The sequence below is a fragment of the Thalassophryne amazonica genome, chromosome 6, assembly GCF_902500255.1.
Source record: "Thalassophryne amazonica chromosome 6, fThaAma1.1, whole genome shotgun sequence".
NCBI classification, from domain to species: Eukaryota; Metazoa; Chordata; class Actinopteri; order Batrachoidiformes; family Batrachoididae; genus Thalassophryne; species Thalassophryne amazonica.
The window spans coordinates 65,254,702-65,268,097 of record NC_047108.1 but is presented as its reverse complement, the minus strand read 5'-3'; the positions used below and the strand labels follow the sequence as shown (position 1 = coordinate 65,268,097).

The 13,396-nt window shown below is 41.5% G+C and overlaps 1 protein-coding gene across 4 annotated transcripts in view; it reads right to left on the bottom strand.

Annotated features, from left to right (window-relative positions):
- The window catches only part of LOC117512327 (adenylate cyclase type 6-like), a 167,421-nt gene that overhangs the window by 47,655 nt on the left and 106,370 nt on the right, over window positions 1-13,396 (bottom strand). For all 4 annotated transcript variants that reach the window (XM_034172344.1, XM_034172345.1, XM_034172347.1 and 1 more), the window contains 2 exons: window positions 12,081-12,192; window positions 11,727-11,854 (listed from right to left, as the gene is read on the bottom strand). In XM_034172344.1, the coding sequence (XP_034028235.1) occupies window positions 11,727-11,854; window positions 12,081-12,192 (240 nt within the window). The remainder of the gene's footprint in view (window positions 1-11,726; window positions 11,855-12,080; window positions 12,193-13,396) is intronic.

Genomic DNA, 13,396 nt, shown 5'->3' with positions numbered 1-13,396 from the left:
TTGGAGCCTTGTCATGGACCATTTTCTTCAACTTCCACCAAAGATTTTCAATTGGATTAAGATCCGGACTATTTGCAGGCCATGACATTGACCCTATGTGTCTTTTTGCAAGGAATGTTTTCACAGTTTTTGCTCTATGGCAAGATGCATTATCATCTTGAAAAATGATTTCATCATCCCCAAACATCCTTTCAATTGATGGGATAAGAAAAGTGTCCAAAATATCAACATAAACCTGTGCATTTATTGATGATGTAATGACAGCCATCTCCCCAGTGCCTTTACCTGACATGCAGCCCCATATCATCAATGACTGTGGAAATTTACATGTTCTCTTCAGGCAGTCATCTTTATAAATCTCACTGGAACGGCACCAAGCAAAAGTTCCAGCATCATCACCTTGCCCAATGCAGATTCGAGATTCATCACTGAATATGACTTTCATCCAGTCATCCAAAGTCCACAATTGCTTTTCCTTAGCCCATTGTAACCTTGTTTTTTTTCTGTTTAGGTGTTAATGATAGCTTTCGTTTAGCTTTTCTGTATGTAAATACCATTTCCTTTAGGCGGTTTCTTACAGTTCGGTCACAGATGTTGACTCCAGTTTCCTCCCATTCGTTCCTCATTTGTTTTGTTGTGCATTTTCAATTTTTGAGACATATTGCTTTAAGTTTTCTGTCTTGACGCTTTGATTTCTTCCTTGGTCTACCAGTATGTTTGCCTTTAACAACCTTCCCATGTTGTTTGTATTTGGTCCAGAGTTTAGACACAGCTGACTGTGAACAACCAACATCTTTTGCAACATTGCGTGATGATTTACCCTCTTTTAAGAGTTTGATAATCCTCTCCTTTGTTTCAATTGACATCTCTCGTGTTGGAGCCATGATTCATGTCAGTCCACTTGGTGCAACAGCTCTCCAAGGTGTGATCACTCCTTTTTAGATGCACACTAACGAGCAGATCTGATTTCATGCAGGTGTTAGTTTCGGGGATGAAACTTTACAGGGTGATTCCATAATTTTTTCCTCAGAATTGAGTGATTCCATATTTTTTTCCCTCTGCTTGGTCTAAAAAAGTAACTGTTACTGACTGCCACAATTTTTTTCTGATTTCTTATAGTGTCTCTTAAAGTCAGAAAGTTGCCATTTGAAATTACTTTAGTTTGTGTCATGTTTGTGATCTGCTTTTTTTTTCTACAAAATTAAACAACTGAATGAATATCCTCCGAGGCCGGTGATTCCATAATTTTTGCCAGGGGTTGTATATTGTGGCTAAAACTGTAGTGAATATATTATCTGGGCTTTTAGACGTTATTGTGTTTGTTTTATGTAAACATGCAAGAATCTCAGGTTGTTTCTCGGTTATTTACAACACCAATTTCTGTAAGCCACAATCGCTTCCTGTTTATGTCCTTCTGGGGGAAAGTGAAGTTTGCTCTTTAACATCCTGCTCATTGCCCTTTACAACACTGTTTGTGCTGGTTGTTCCAGAATAATATATATATATATAAGATGTCTGAAGTTTGGTTTGTGTTATGAAGTTCCATATAGGTTGAAGGTAGCAGGACACAGAATATTTAGATTATTTGTTATAGCAAGTGTTCAGGGATCTCATGTATGTCAGTCTCTTATAAATGTTATGAAAGGCATAAAGTTTACATTTTGGTGGTTTAATGTTAATTGCAATTGTCATCATGTGGTTTCTCCCATGTTGTTTTGACTGCAGCGCCTCCCTGGTGCACAAGGGATACCTCAATAGGGAGAATGATGTAATTTTGGTTGTTAAGGGTGTTAGCGCTTTTAACAGCTATCGGTAGCTTCATGATGTTAGGCCAATAATCCACAATTACTGAGGAAATAAGCAGGTCATAATTTTTAATGACCACTCCAAAGCAAAACCGTCATGAGAACCACTGTTCAACCCCCAAAATATGATGTAATAAACACCCAAACTACAATTATTCTGTTATCTGAAGTAGTCATAAGATGTTAATAGCGTTAGCACTTTAGTAGCTATCCGCATCTCGAGGATGTTAGGTCGTTAATCCACTGTCGCTGAGGAATAAGTGGGTCATAATTTTTAATGTTTACACCAAAGCAAAACTGTTATGAGAACCACTGCTTAGCCTCCAGAAATATGATTAAATATTCACCCAAACCCGAAGTTAGCCTGTTAGCTGAACTTGTTTTTTCGGGCTTCATTTGTCCTGCCCAGGTTATGTAAGGTATCACCCCCCACTCCACCTCTTTACCCATATATGGGCTGCAGACACACAGACAGATGGACAAACAAACAAACTTTTTGGATTTTATGTTTTTGTGTGAATTTAAGTTCAGTGATACAGTATGTCAGAATGAAAGAAAACTGTAAAGTCACACAGGCGAGGTTGTGCTGAAAAAAAAAAGACACAAACAAGGCAAAGTAAACAGTTTGTTAAGGTACATTATGAAGATAAAACAAAAATAGTCACAAATGGCCAATTATATCCTGGACTCCAGAGGGATAAGTTAAAACATCTAGAGCCCAACCGATATGGATTTTTTGGAGTTATGATACCAATATATCTGCCGATATACTGTATATGTAAAAATGGTAATGATTGCTAACATTTCATTATCAAACACTTCTGACAAGGAAATTGTAGGTGATGCTTCAGGTTTTACACTTTAAACAGTTTCAACTTTATTATAAATAACTCAAAACACAACCAACAACCAATCAATGTATGTCACGCTGCTGTGACACTGCCATCACTCGGATTGACAGTTACCATGTCACATCACTTGGCATTCGCATAAAACAGACTTCTGGTCAATTTTGGCCTTAGCTAACTGCATAGCTACCACATATCTCTTGTCGCTGTAAAATGTCCACTCTGGCGGAAAATTAGTGGCAGCTGGCTTGTAGCTAATGTGATGAAGGGGTGATAGGGTCTCAGCCAAGCTTGACTGTATTAGAAATAATTCCCTCTGCTAGACAAACTACACAATGACACAATTTCCAAGTGTTTTTCTGCATTGGTTAGAAGGTTCCGGGTTCAAATCCTACCCCTGCCACATTTCTCCATGTAATGTGTCGTTGCGTCAGGAAGGATATCCCGCGTAAAACCTGTGCCAATTCAACATGCAGATCCACCTTGGATTTGCTGTGGCGACCCCGAGTGCAAACAAGGAAGCAGCCGAAGGGACTTACAAACGTTTCCATATTGACAAAAATAATGCAGATGCTGATATGCTGGTGAAAGGCTCATATCAGCCAATATTATCGGCCAACCAATATATCAGGAAGGCTCTATTAAAACCCACCTGCTTCTATAGAGGACTGAGGGTAAAGTAATCTAGCACTGGCTTCCCTCAGAGTTTTCAGAAGACCTGTAAAATTTTACAGAGCTGGAACTAACATTGTACAATAATCATGCTTCTTAATCAGCAAATGGATACACCATACCTGCCAGATGGATAAAATATTTTAGAGGGTAAAATGCCTTTTGGGTGCCTTGATGAAATCTTAGATAATATCCATTAATTTGGATGTCAATAATGATTTCAGCACATTTTCAGCATTTTGATTCTCTTAGTCTCTCATACATGAGAGACATACATGAATACCTATTTTTAATGATTTGACAGCATGTGAATCACCTTATTATTATTTTTTTTTTATCTTATCGGTGGCCAGAATCAGAATCAGAATCAGAATAGCTTTTATTCACCAAGTATCCACAGAATACAAGGAATTTGACTTCATTTTGAACTGCACTCTCTCTGTAGGCAGCCAACTGTGGCGCCATCTGGTCAGCTGACAGCAGTACGATTTTACAGTGCAGCCGGAAAGTATTCACAGCACTTCACTTTTTCCACATTTTGTTATGTTACAGCCTTATTCCAAAATGAAGCAAATTCATTTTCCCCTCAAAAATTCCATTTACAACACCACATAATGACAACATGAAAAAGTTTTTCTTCTAATTTATTAAAAAACTAAGAAATCACATGTACAACCCCAATTCCAATGAAGTTGGGATGTTGTGTAAAATGTAAATAAGAACAGAATACAATGATTTGCAAATCCTCTTGAACCTATATTCAATTGAATACACCACAAAGACAAAATATATTTAATGTTCAAACTGATAAACTTTATTATTTTTGTGCCAATATTTGCTCATTTTGAAATGGATGCCTGCTACACGTTTCAAAAAAGCTGTGACAGTGGTATGTTTACCACTGTGTTACGTCACCTTTCCTTCTAACAACACTCAATAAGCGTTTGGGAACTGAGGACACTAATTGTTGAAGGTTTGTAGGTGGAATTCTTTCCCATTCTTGGTTGATGTATGACTTCAGTTGTTCAACAGTCCGGGGTCTCCGTTTGCACTTCATAATGCGTCACACATTTTCAGTGGGTGACAGGTCTGGACTGCAGGCAGGCCAGTCTAGTACCCGCACTCTTTTACGACAAAGCCACGCTGTTGTAACACGTGCAGAATGTGGCTTGGCATTGTCTTGCTGAAATAAGCAGGGACGTCCCTGAAAAAGACATTGCTTGGATAATAGCATGTGTTGCTCCAAGACCTGGATGTACCTTTCAGCATTGATGGTGCCATCACAGATGTGTAAGTTGCCCATGCCATGGGCACTAACACACCCCCATACCATCACAGATGCTGGCTTTTGAATTTTGCGCTGGTAACAATCTGGATGGTCTTTTCCCTCTTTTATCTGGAGGTCACAACGTCCATGATTTCCAAAAACAATTTGAAATGTGGACTCATCAGACCACAGCACACTCTTCCACTTTGCGTCTGTCCATTTCAAATGAGCTTGGGCTCAGAGAAGGCGGCGGTGTTTCTGGATGTTGTTGATGTATGGCTTTCGCTTTGCATGGTAGAGTTTTAACTTGCACTTGTAGATGTAGCGACGAACTGTGTTAACTGACAATGGTTTTCTGAAGTGTTCCTGAGCCCACATGGTAAGATCCTTTACACAATGATGTCGGTTTTTAATGCAGTGCTGCCCGAGGGATCGAAGGTCACAGGCATTCAGTGCTGGTTTTCGGCCTTGCCGCTTATGTGTAGAAAGTTCTCCAGATTGTCTGAATCTTCTGATTCTATTATGGACTGTAGATGATGGAATCCCTAAATTCCTTGCAATTAAACATTGAGAAAAATTGTTTTTAAACTGTTGGACTATTTTTTCACGCAGTTGTACACAAAGTGGTGATCCTCGCCCCATCTTTGCTTGTGAGGGTTGAGCTTTTTCGGGATGCTCCTTTTATAACCAGTCATGACACTCACCTGTTTTCAGTTAGGTGTTCTTTGAGCATTCATCAACTTTCCCAGTCTTTTGTTGCCCTGTCCCAACTTTTTTGATATGTGTTGTAGGCATCCATTTCAAAATGAGCAAATATTTGCACAAAAACAAAAACGTTTATCAGTTTGAACATTAAATATCTTGTCTTTGTGGTGTATTCAATTGAATATAGGTTGAAGAGGATTTGCAAATCATTGTATTCTGTTTTTATCTGCATTTTTCACAATGTCTCAACTTCACTGGAGTTGGGGTTGTACAATGTAACTTCTTCTGACCTTCTCTATAATTCCCCATCAGTATTCTCAGAGCAAGCATTGCATCTGTAGTGCTTTTTTTCTGCATGAAACCACATTACTGCTCACAGATCTTCACCTGTTTTCTAAGCCTAGCTTTTACTACTCTTTCCCATAACTTCATGCTGTGGCTGTGCTATGTCCCAACTTCATTGGAGTTGTACATAAATATTCACACCATTTGTTCAATACTTTGTTGATGCGCCTTTGGCAGAAATTACAGCCTCAAGTCTTCTTGAAGCTTGGTGCACCTATCTTTGGGCAGTTTTACCTATTCCTTTTTGCAGCACCTCTCAAGCTCCATCAAGTTGGATGGGGAGAGTCGGTGCGCAGCCATTTTCAGTTCTCTCCAGAGATGTTCAGGTCTGGGCTCTGGCTGGGCCACTCAAGGACATTCACAGAGTTATCCTGAAGCCACTCCTTTGATATCTTGGATGTGTGCTGAGGGCCAGTGTCCTCCTGAAAGATGAGCCAGTCTGAGGTCAAGAACACTCTGGAGCAGGTTTTCATCCAGGATGTCTCTGTACATTGCTTCATTCCCTCAATCCTGACTAGTCTCCTAGCTCCTGCCGCTGAAAAACACCCTCACAGCACGATGCTGCCACCACCGTTTTTCACTGTAGGAATGATGCCTAGTTTCCACAAACATGATGCCTGGCATTCATGCCAAAGACTTCAAAGAGGTTCTTGTTCATCTCCCTGACTAAGGCCCTTCTCCCCTGATCGCTCAGTTTAGATGGAAGGCCAGTGCTAGGAAGAATCCTTGTGCATCAGAATGTATTCCATTTATGGATGATGGAGGGCACTGTGCTCATATGGATCTACAAAGCAGCAGAAATGCTTCTTTACAGATTTGTACCTCAAGACAATCCTTTCTCGGAGGTCTACAGACAATTCCTTTCACTTCGTGCTGGGTTTGTGTTCTGACATGCACTGTCAGCTGTGGGACCTTATAAGTAGACAGGTGTGTGCCTTTCCAAATCATGTCAATCAACTGAATTTACCCCAGGTGGACTCCAATTAAGATGTAGAAACATCTCAAGGATGATCAGCGGAAACATGATGCACCTGAGCTCTATTTTGAGCTTCATGGCAAAGGCTGTGAATACTTGTGTACATGTGATTTCTTAATTTTTTTTTCTAATAAATTTGCAAAAATCTAAAAAAAAAAAACCCCACCTTTTTTCACATTGTCATTATGGGATATTGTGTGTAGAAGTTTGAGGGAAAAAATTAATTAATTCATTTTGGAATTAGGCTGTAACATAAAAAAAAATGTGGAAAAAGTAATGCACTGTGAAGACACCTGCACTGCTGAAGCCAAACTGTCATATACTCAACAAAAATATAAACGCAACACTTTTGGTTTTGCTCCCATTTTGTATGAGATGAACTCAAAGATCTAAAACTTTTTCCACATACACAATATCACCATTTCCGTCAAATATTGTTCACAAACCAGTCTAAATCTGTGATAGTGAGCACTTCTCCTTTGCTGAGATAATCCATCCCACCTCACAGGTGTGCCATATCAAGATGCTGATTAGACACCATGATTAGTGCACAGGTGTGCCTTAGACTGCCCACAATAAAAGGCCACTCTGAAAGGTGCAGTTTTGTTTTATTGGGGGGGGATACCAGTCAGTATCTGGTGTGACCACCATTTGCCTCATGCAGTGCAACACATCTCCTTCGCATTGAGTTGATCAGGTTGTCAATTGTGGCCTGTGGAATGTTGGTCCACTCCTCTTCAATGGCTGTGCGAAGTTGCGACGACGAACTGGAGTCAGGTCGAGACCCCGATGAGGATGACGAGCATGCAGATGAGCTTCCCTGAGACGGTTTCTGACAGTTTGTGCAGAAATTCTTTGGTTATGCAAACCGATTGTTTCAGCAGCTGTCCGAGTGGCTGGTCTCAGACGATCTTGGAGGTGAACATGCTGGATGTGGAGGTCCTGGGCTGGTGTGGTTACACGTGGTCTGCGGTTGTGAGGCTGGTTGGATGTACTGCCAAATTCTCTAAAACGCCTTTGGAGACGGCTTATGGTAGAGAAATGAACATTCAATACACGAGCAACAGCTCTGGTTGACATTCCTGCTGTCAGCATGCCAATTGCACGCTCCCTCAAATCTTGCAACATCTGTGGCATTGTGCTGTGTGATAAAACTGCACCTTTCAGAGTGGCCTTTTATTGTGGGGCAGTCATAAGGCACACCTGTGCACTAATCATGGTGTCTAATCAGCATCTTGATATGGCACACCTGTGAGGTGGATGGATCTATCTCAGCAAAGGAGAAGTGCTCACTATCACAGATTTAGACTGGTTTGTGAACAATATTTGAGGGAAATGGTGCTATTGTGTGTGTGGAAAAAGTTTTATATCTTTGAGTTCATCTCATACAAAATGGGAACAAAACCAAAAGTGTTGCGTTTATATTTTTGTTGAGTGTAAATAAAGGCACTAAACTTGTGTGATTCTTAACCGCTGTCTGCGTGATGCTTTGGCAGACAGCAGCTTGATAAGTTTGCAGCTGTGCTGCACCTTAATGAGGGTTACTAATTGGTGCCTTGTGAACAGGTTTTGCCCAGCATCCTTATTGTGGACATGGTTTCACTAGGGGGCTCATGTACAAAGACTTTCATTGGATTTCCTACTGAAACAAAACATAGAAACTGGCATAAGCGCAAAAAATTCAGATTGTATCAAGTTTGCGTACGCATGGATCCAAGCACATTCCTTTATACATTCGAATCAACATGGAATTGAGCACACATGAAGAAGTACCAAGCACCTCTCTGTCCATGCCCCCATCTCAATATGCACATTTATTTAAATAGTTTTGTTGTGTTATTTGCTGGTGACATAAGTGTGGAGCGTAGTGTGTTTGATGACTTCCACCATTGTCTCTGTGTTGTCATGTGTAAAAATTAAAGCACTTGTAGAGGCAGCGTGCAAAAACAATGGCTCGCTCACCGTTCTCTCATGCAGCTCACCGCAATGTAAAGTGAAAATTAAATAAGTGCGTAAATGCTGAGGCCAGAGCAGCACACACACTGAAGTAAAAACATATTAGGTGTGCAGTGGCTGACAGTGTGTGACATTCACAACATTACACAGGGTGACAAGCACGGGCCTGTAAAGAAGCCCTCTAGTTCCACCATCAAAAAAGAAAACACATAAATAATAATAACAAAAACATATTTGAATGTGCACATGCTCAAATGTGCCTGTGCTGGTTATTGTTCGGAACAATTACACTAATAAACTATTTAACCACCAAGCAGCCATCCATTGCGGACTGTGCCAGCCTCTAGGCTGATGCGCATTTGCGCATCACATATGATTTCACCACTGATAGAATGAAATTGTTTCCTATTAACAAAAACAAATTCCTCATGTGATGGCGCTCGTAAGCAACATGTGTGCAGTCAGTAGCTCTGATTACATTAGGGCAGGGGTGGCCAAGTTCGGTCCTCGAGAGCCACATTCCTGACACTCTTAGTTGTCTCCCTGCTCTAACACACCTGAATCCAATGAAAGACTCGTTAGCAGACTTTTAATGAGCCTTTCATTGGATTCAAGTGTGTTGGAGCAGGGAGACAACTAAGAGTGTCAGGAATGTGGCTCTCGAGGACCGAACTTGGCCAGCCCTGCATTAGGGAAACTGGCTTTTGCTGCAAACTGTGCTTTAATGTTGGAATGTGATGTACCTGGATGACATTCGGATGATTGCGTTGCATACAGCTGGCATGGCTCGGCGCAAGGTTCACTGGCACACTCCTGACCAATAGACCAGCTCACGCTGGAATGCCACTGTTGCCATGATGCCCAGTGTGGTCAGCACCTGTGTGGGCACATACAGCCCCTGGCTCCTCACTATATTCCGCTCTGGGCTGTCTGTGTACTGTGCGCAACTCCAGTAACAGTGGCCTTGGTAATCGAAATCGGCTTATGAGTTTTTTGTCATTTGCAAGTAAATCTTTGCATTCCCTGAATACACGGAATACACTTCGGATTGCACCATTTGCAAGGTCCTCTCACAACGCTAACACAGCCACTGTTGGTGCCATTTTACGCATCGCTTTGCGCATGCATTTATATCCAACCATATAATTGCAAGCACATAGGTGTGTTAACTGATCATAACTGTGTCTCCGATGTGCACATCACTCTGACGACTTCATGTTTTCACAATATTAACAGTGTCCCTGCATCACCTCTATGTGTTGGCAGTGGAACAATAGCTGAAGAAACGTGCATACGGCAGCCATGAGTTTTGTGTAACGCACCGCACTTTTCCACAGCCATTTCACTTTTGATACATCTGAACATGCGCGTGGAGACGGACGTATGCCGCATTTTTATGCATAAGCACGTTTTGTACATGAGACCCCTGGCGTCTGCAGTTAAACATTGAAAGAAAAAAGCAGTTGCACATACATGCTGGGATCTGTCAGTGATGACTGGGAGCATTCTGACAGTAAATATGCACAAAAAGTTTTGCTTATACCCAAATATATTGTTTGCTCCCATGCAGTTGGTGGTGCTGAAATTAGTGATGCTAAAACTGAGTGATCCTGTTATTTGGGTATTCTTTAACATGGAAAAAAAAAAATATATATATATATATATATTTTTTTTTTTTTTCTGTGAAAGTTGTTTTTTATTTGTGTGTACTTTTACCACCAGTAATCAAGATTTGCAGAAGTCTGGTTGGCTGACATAAATAATGAGCACATGGCTTAACTTCAGCTTTTGAGTTTGAGCGCCTGATATTTTTCCACATAATGTACCTTGCGATTTTGGGGGGTGGGGGACAATATGGTGAATACCAATGGGCCTGCAAAAACTGTAGGGGAAACAGTGCCATTACCAAAAACATTATGTTGTCAGAAGCAATCAAAGAGAACCAGAGAGAAATGGTACAAGTGGACAAACTGTTACTCTCCAAGGTGATAGAACTGTTTGCACAACATAGGTGGCTCAAGTGGCCAAATGTGGTTTTGAACTGTTGCCATTGGCTCAGTCTGAGTTCTACCTATTTACCAAACTTAAATCCCACCTGTGTAACCATTTTAGATTGATGATGATGTCCTCCACACTGCTGAAGTCTACAGAGAGACTCAAGATGTGACCTAGCATTGCTTGAATTTTCTGAAAGACCCTCATAATCTCAAGTAGTTTTGGATCATTTCAGAGGTCAAAGTTGTTGGAATGTGGCATCAGGTTAATGCAGCTGAAGAGTCTTAAGGCACCTCGACATTTGCATGCATTTAACCCCTGCGCTGCCGCACAATTCATCGTGCCAGTGTGACTCGCTGTGTGCCGCTGGATTCTGTGCTTTGTGCCACTGGACGCTGCGTTATATAAAATAATTATTTTGTAGTGGATTAATCATTTGCTCTCACAGTTTGAGTGATGAAACTACCTCTAATCGCTTCCAGAATCACAGAGGAATTTTCTACAGCTGCACGTGCACTTCATGACATGGAGAACGCATTTGGAGTGGTCTCAAAGGTGAGTATTTGTAATATTTATATTGTAATGGCTTGGTAAAACAATTGCATTTTCATTCCTTCTTATGCGTATCTGTAAAATTATGTTTATGACAGATTTAACATCTCATTATAATCGTTCAAATGCGCTGCGCTGTGATGTGCTGCTGACTCGCACTGACAGTGTTTTAATTGTTTGCGCAACGTTCACATGAAATTCACATAATTAATGCGTGCCAGAGATTTTGAACATTTCAAAATTTGCTTAGCGCACTTGCAGGAAGCCGCGCACAGTTTACAACAAGTTTACAAGGAGTTTATTCTCTGACATGGCAGACTGCGTACCAGTGCGCGGATCAAATTCGTGCACGTGTCAAGGTAGCTTTAGGAGATGAATTTGTCATCCAGCATACCCATCTACTTAATTAAGAGCTCTCTCAACCTACGAGTCAAACCTTGCTGACAAATAATTCTTTTTGACTCTTGAACACCGGCCATCAGAGAGCTAGTGTGACCTTTAGCCAACCTTCTGGACCATAAACAAAGTGCATCCTTCACGAGAGAAATATTACACAAGTGTGTGGTGGCTTTTGAGTGTGTGCATGTGTGAGCGTAGGAACTCACGAGATGGCCTCAATCATGTCCACTCCCATCTCCACACAGCAGTGGGCGTGGTCAGCCCGTGGCTCAGGCAGCCCTGACACACAGTAGTAACAGTCCCCGAGGATTTTAATACGCAGGCAGTGGTTCTCCTGTACAGCAACGACATGCATGCATAAATTATTACACCCCCAAATGCTCATCACCTTTTATTTCTGTTCTATGTTATACTGATGACTCATCTCTTGCTGCATGATGCGTTACACGGTGCTTAACATAACGCAACCCCCTCAAGTATTAGTGTTGTCATAAGCTACACACTGTACGCTTATATAAAGCGGCTCAAAATTATGCTGTGAACATTTGGCCAGTGCTCACCGAGGCCAACTTGTCAAAGCGGGCAAACAGCTCGTTGAGTGTCATGACCAGCTCCTGAGCCGTGCACTGAGATGCCAGGCTGGTGAAGCCCTCGATGTCAGCAAACAGAATGCTGTGCATGGTGGTGGTGCTGTGGAGGTGAGGGGCAAGAAAGACACAAGAGACAGAGAAAATAGATTGATCATACAGAGAATTAGATTGCTCAATACAGTGTAGAGTTAGTTAACACGGTCTAGCGCCTCCCTCCCGCCTCAGCGTCTTGCTGCCATGTGAGCAAAGATGGGCGAGGCGCAGATGTTTGTTCAGTGCTGGCACTCATCATCTAGGCCAATGTAGGTCACCTCCCCCAGTCCTACCCTCAGAGAATCCCTCCCCCGCTCCTGTCTGCATGCCACTCATGGCTAACTTTTGACAGCAATAAACAACAGCGCAGACTCAGCCTTCTAAGTAAAAGCAACAGATGGCGCTGCAGGTCCTGCGAGGTCAAGAGCTGGCTTGAAAAGAGCATCTTCAGGGAGAAGTGGCATTTAATTGCAGCAGTTCACAGTCTGTCTACGTCTCACACCCAGAACATAGCAGATTCACTCATTTCAATCAATTAAGGGGACGTTCTCAGTAACTAGTTTGATAATTGATGAATCATTTATGCAATTTCAGTGAAAAATCTTAGTTGTGATTCCAGCTTTACAAAAAAATCTTTACTCCTGCTCTGGTGTTTGTACACAATGTTCCAACAACTTTGTCAGAATATCATCATCATCACTATCAAGAGGTTTTGCTGCTGAGCGTGAAACAGTCAGGAGGAGGATCAGCACCTCCAGGGTAATCTGCTCCACTTAGTCCTCTGACTTGGAATGACCAACTCACATAAAGGGTTCAAGCATCGTAAGGACTTGTAACTCAGGGTTTGCATTTATATAAAGCTTTTATGGTCAAAGCACTTTACAGTGATGCCTCACACACACGCATGAACACACACACACACCGACATCAAGATGCTGCTATGCAAGGTGATCCCGTCCTGAGTGATTTTCCAGTCTAACAGTGATTTGAACTGAGGATCCGCTGGTCACAACCCCATCTCTTTAACCCCTTGACCATCATCTCTCCCCAAGTTGCACCACTTATACAGTAGTGTTCAGAATAATAGTAGTGCTATGTGACTAAAAAGATTAATCCAGGTTTTCAGTATATTTCTTATTGTTACATGGGAAACAAGGTACCAGTAGATTCAGTAGATTCTCACAAATCCAACAAGACCAAGCATTCATGATATGCACACTCTTAAGGCTATGAAATTGGGCTATTAGTGAAAA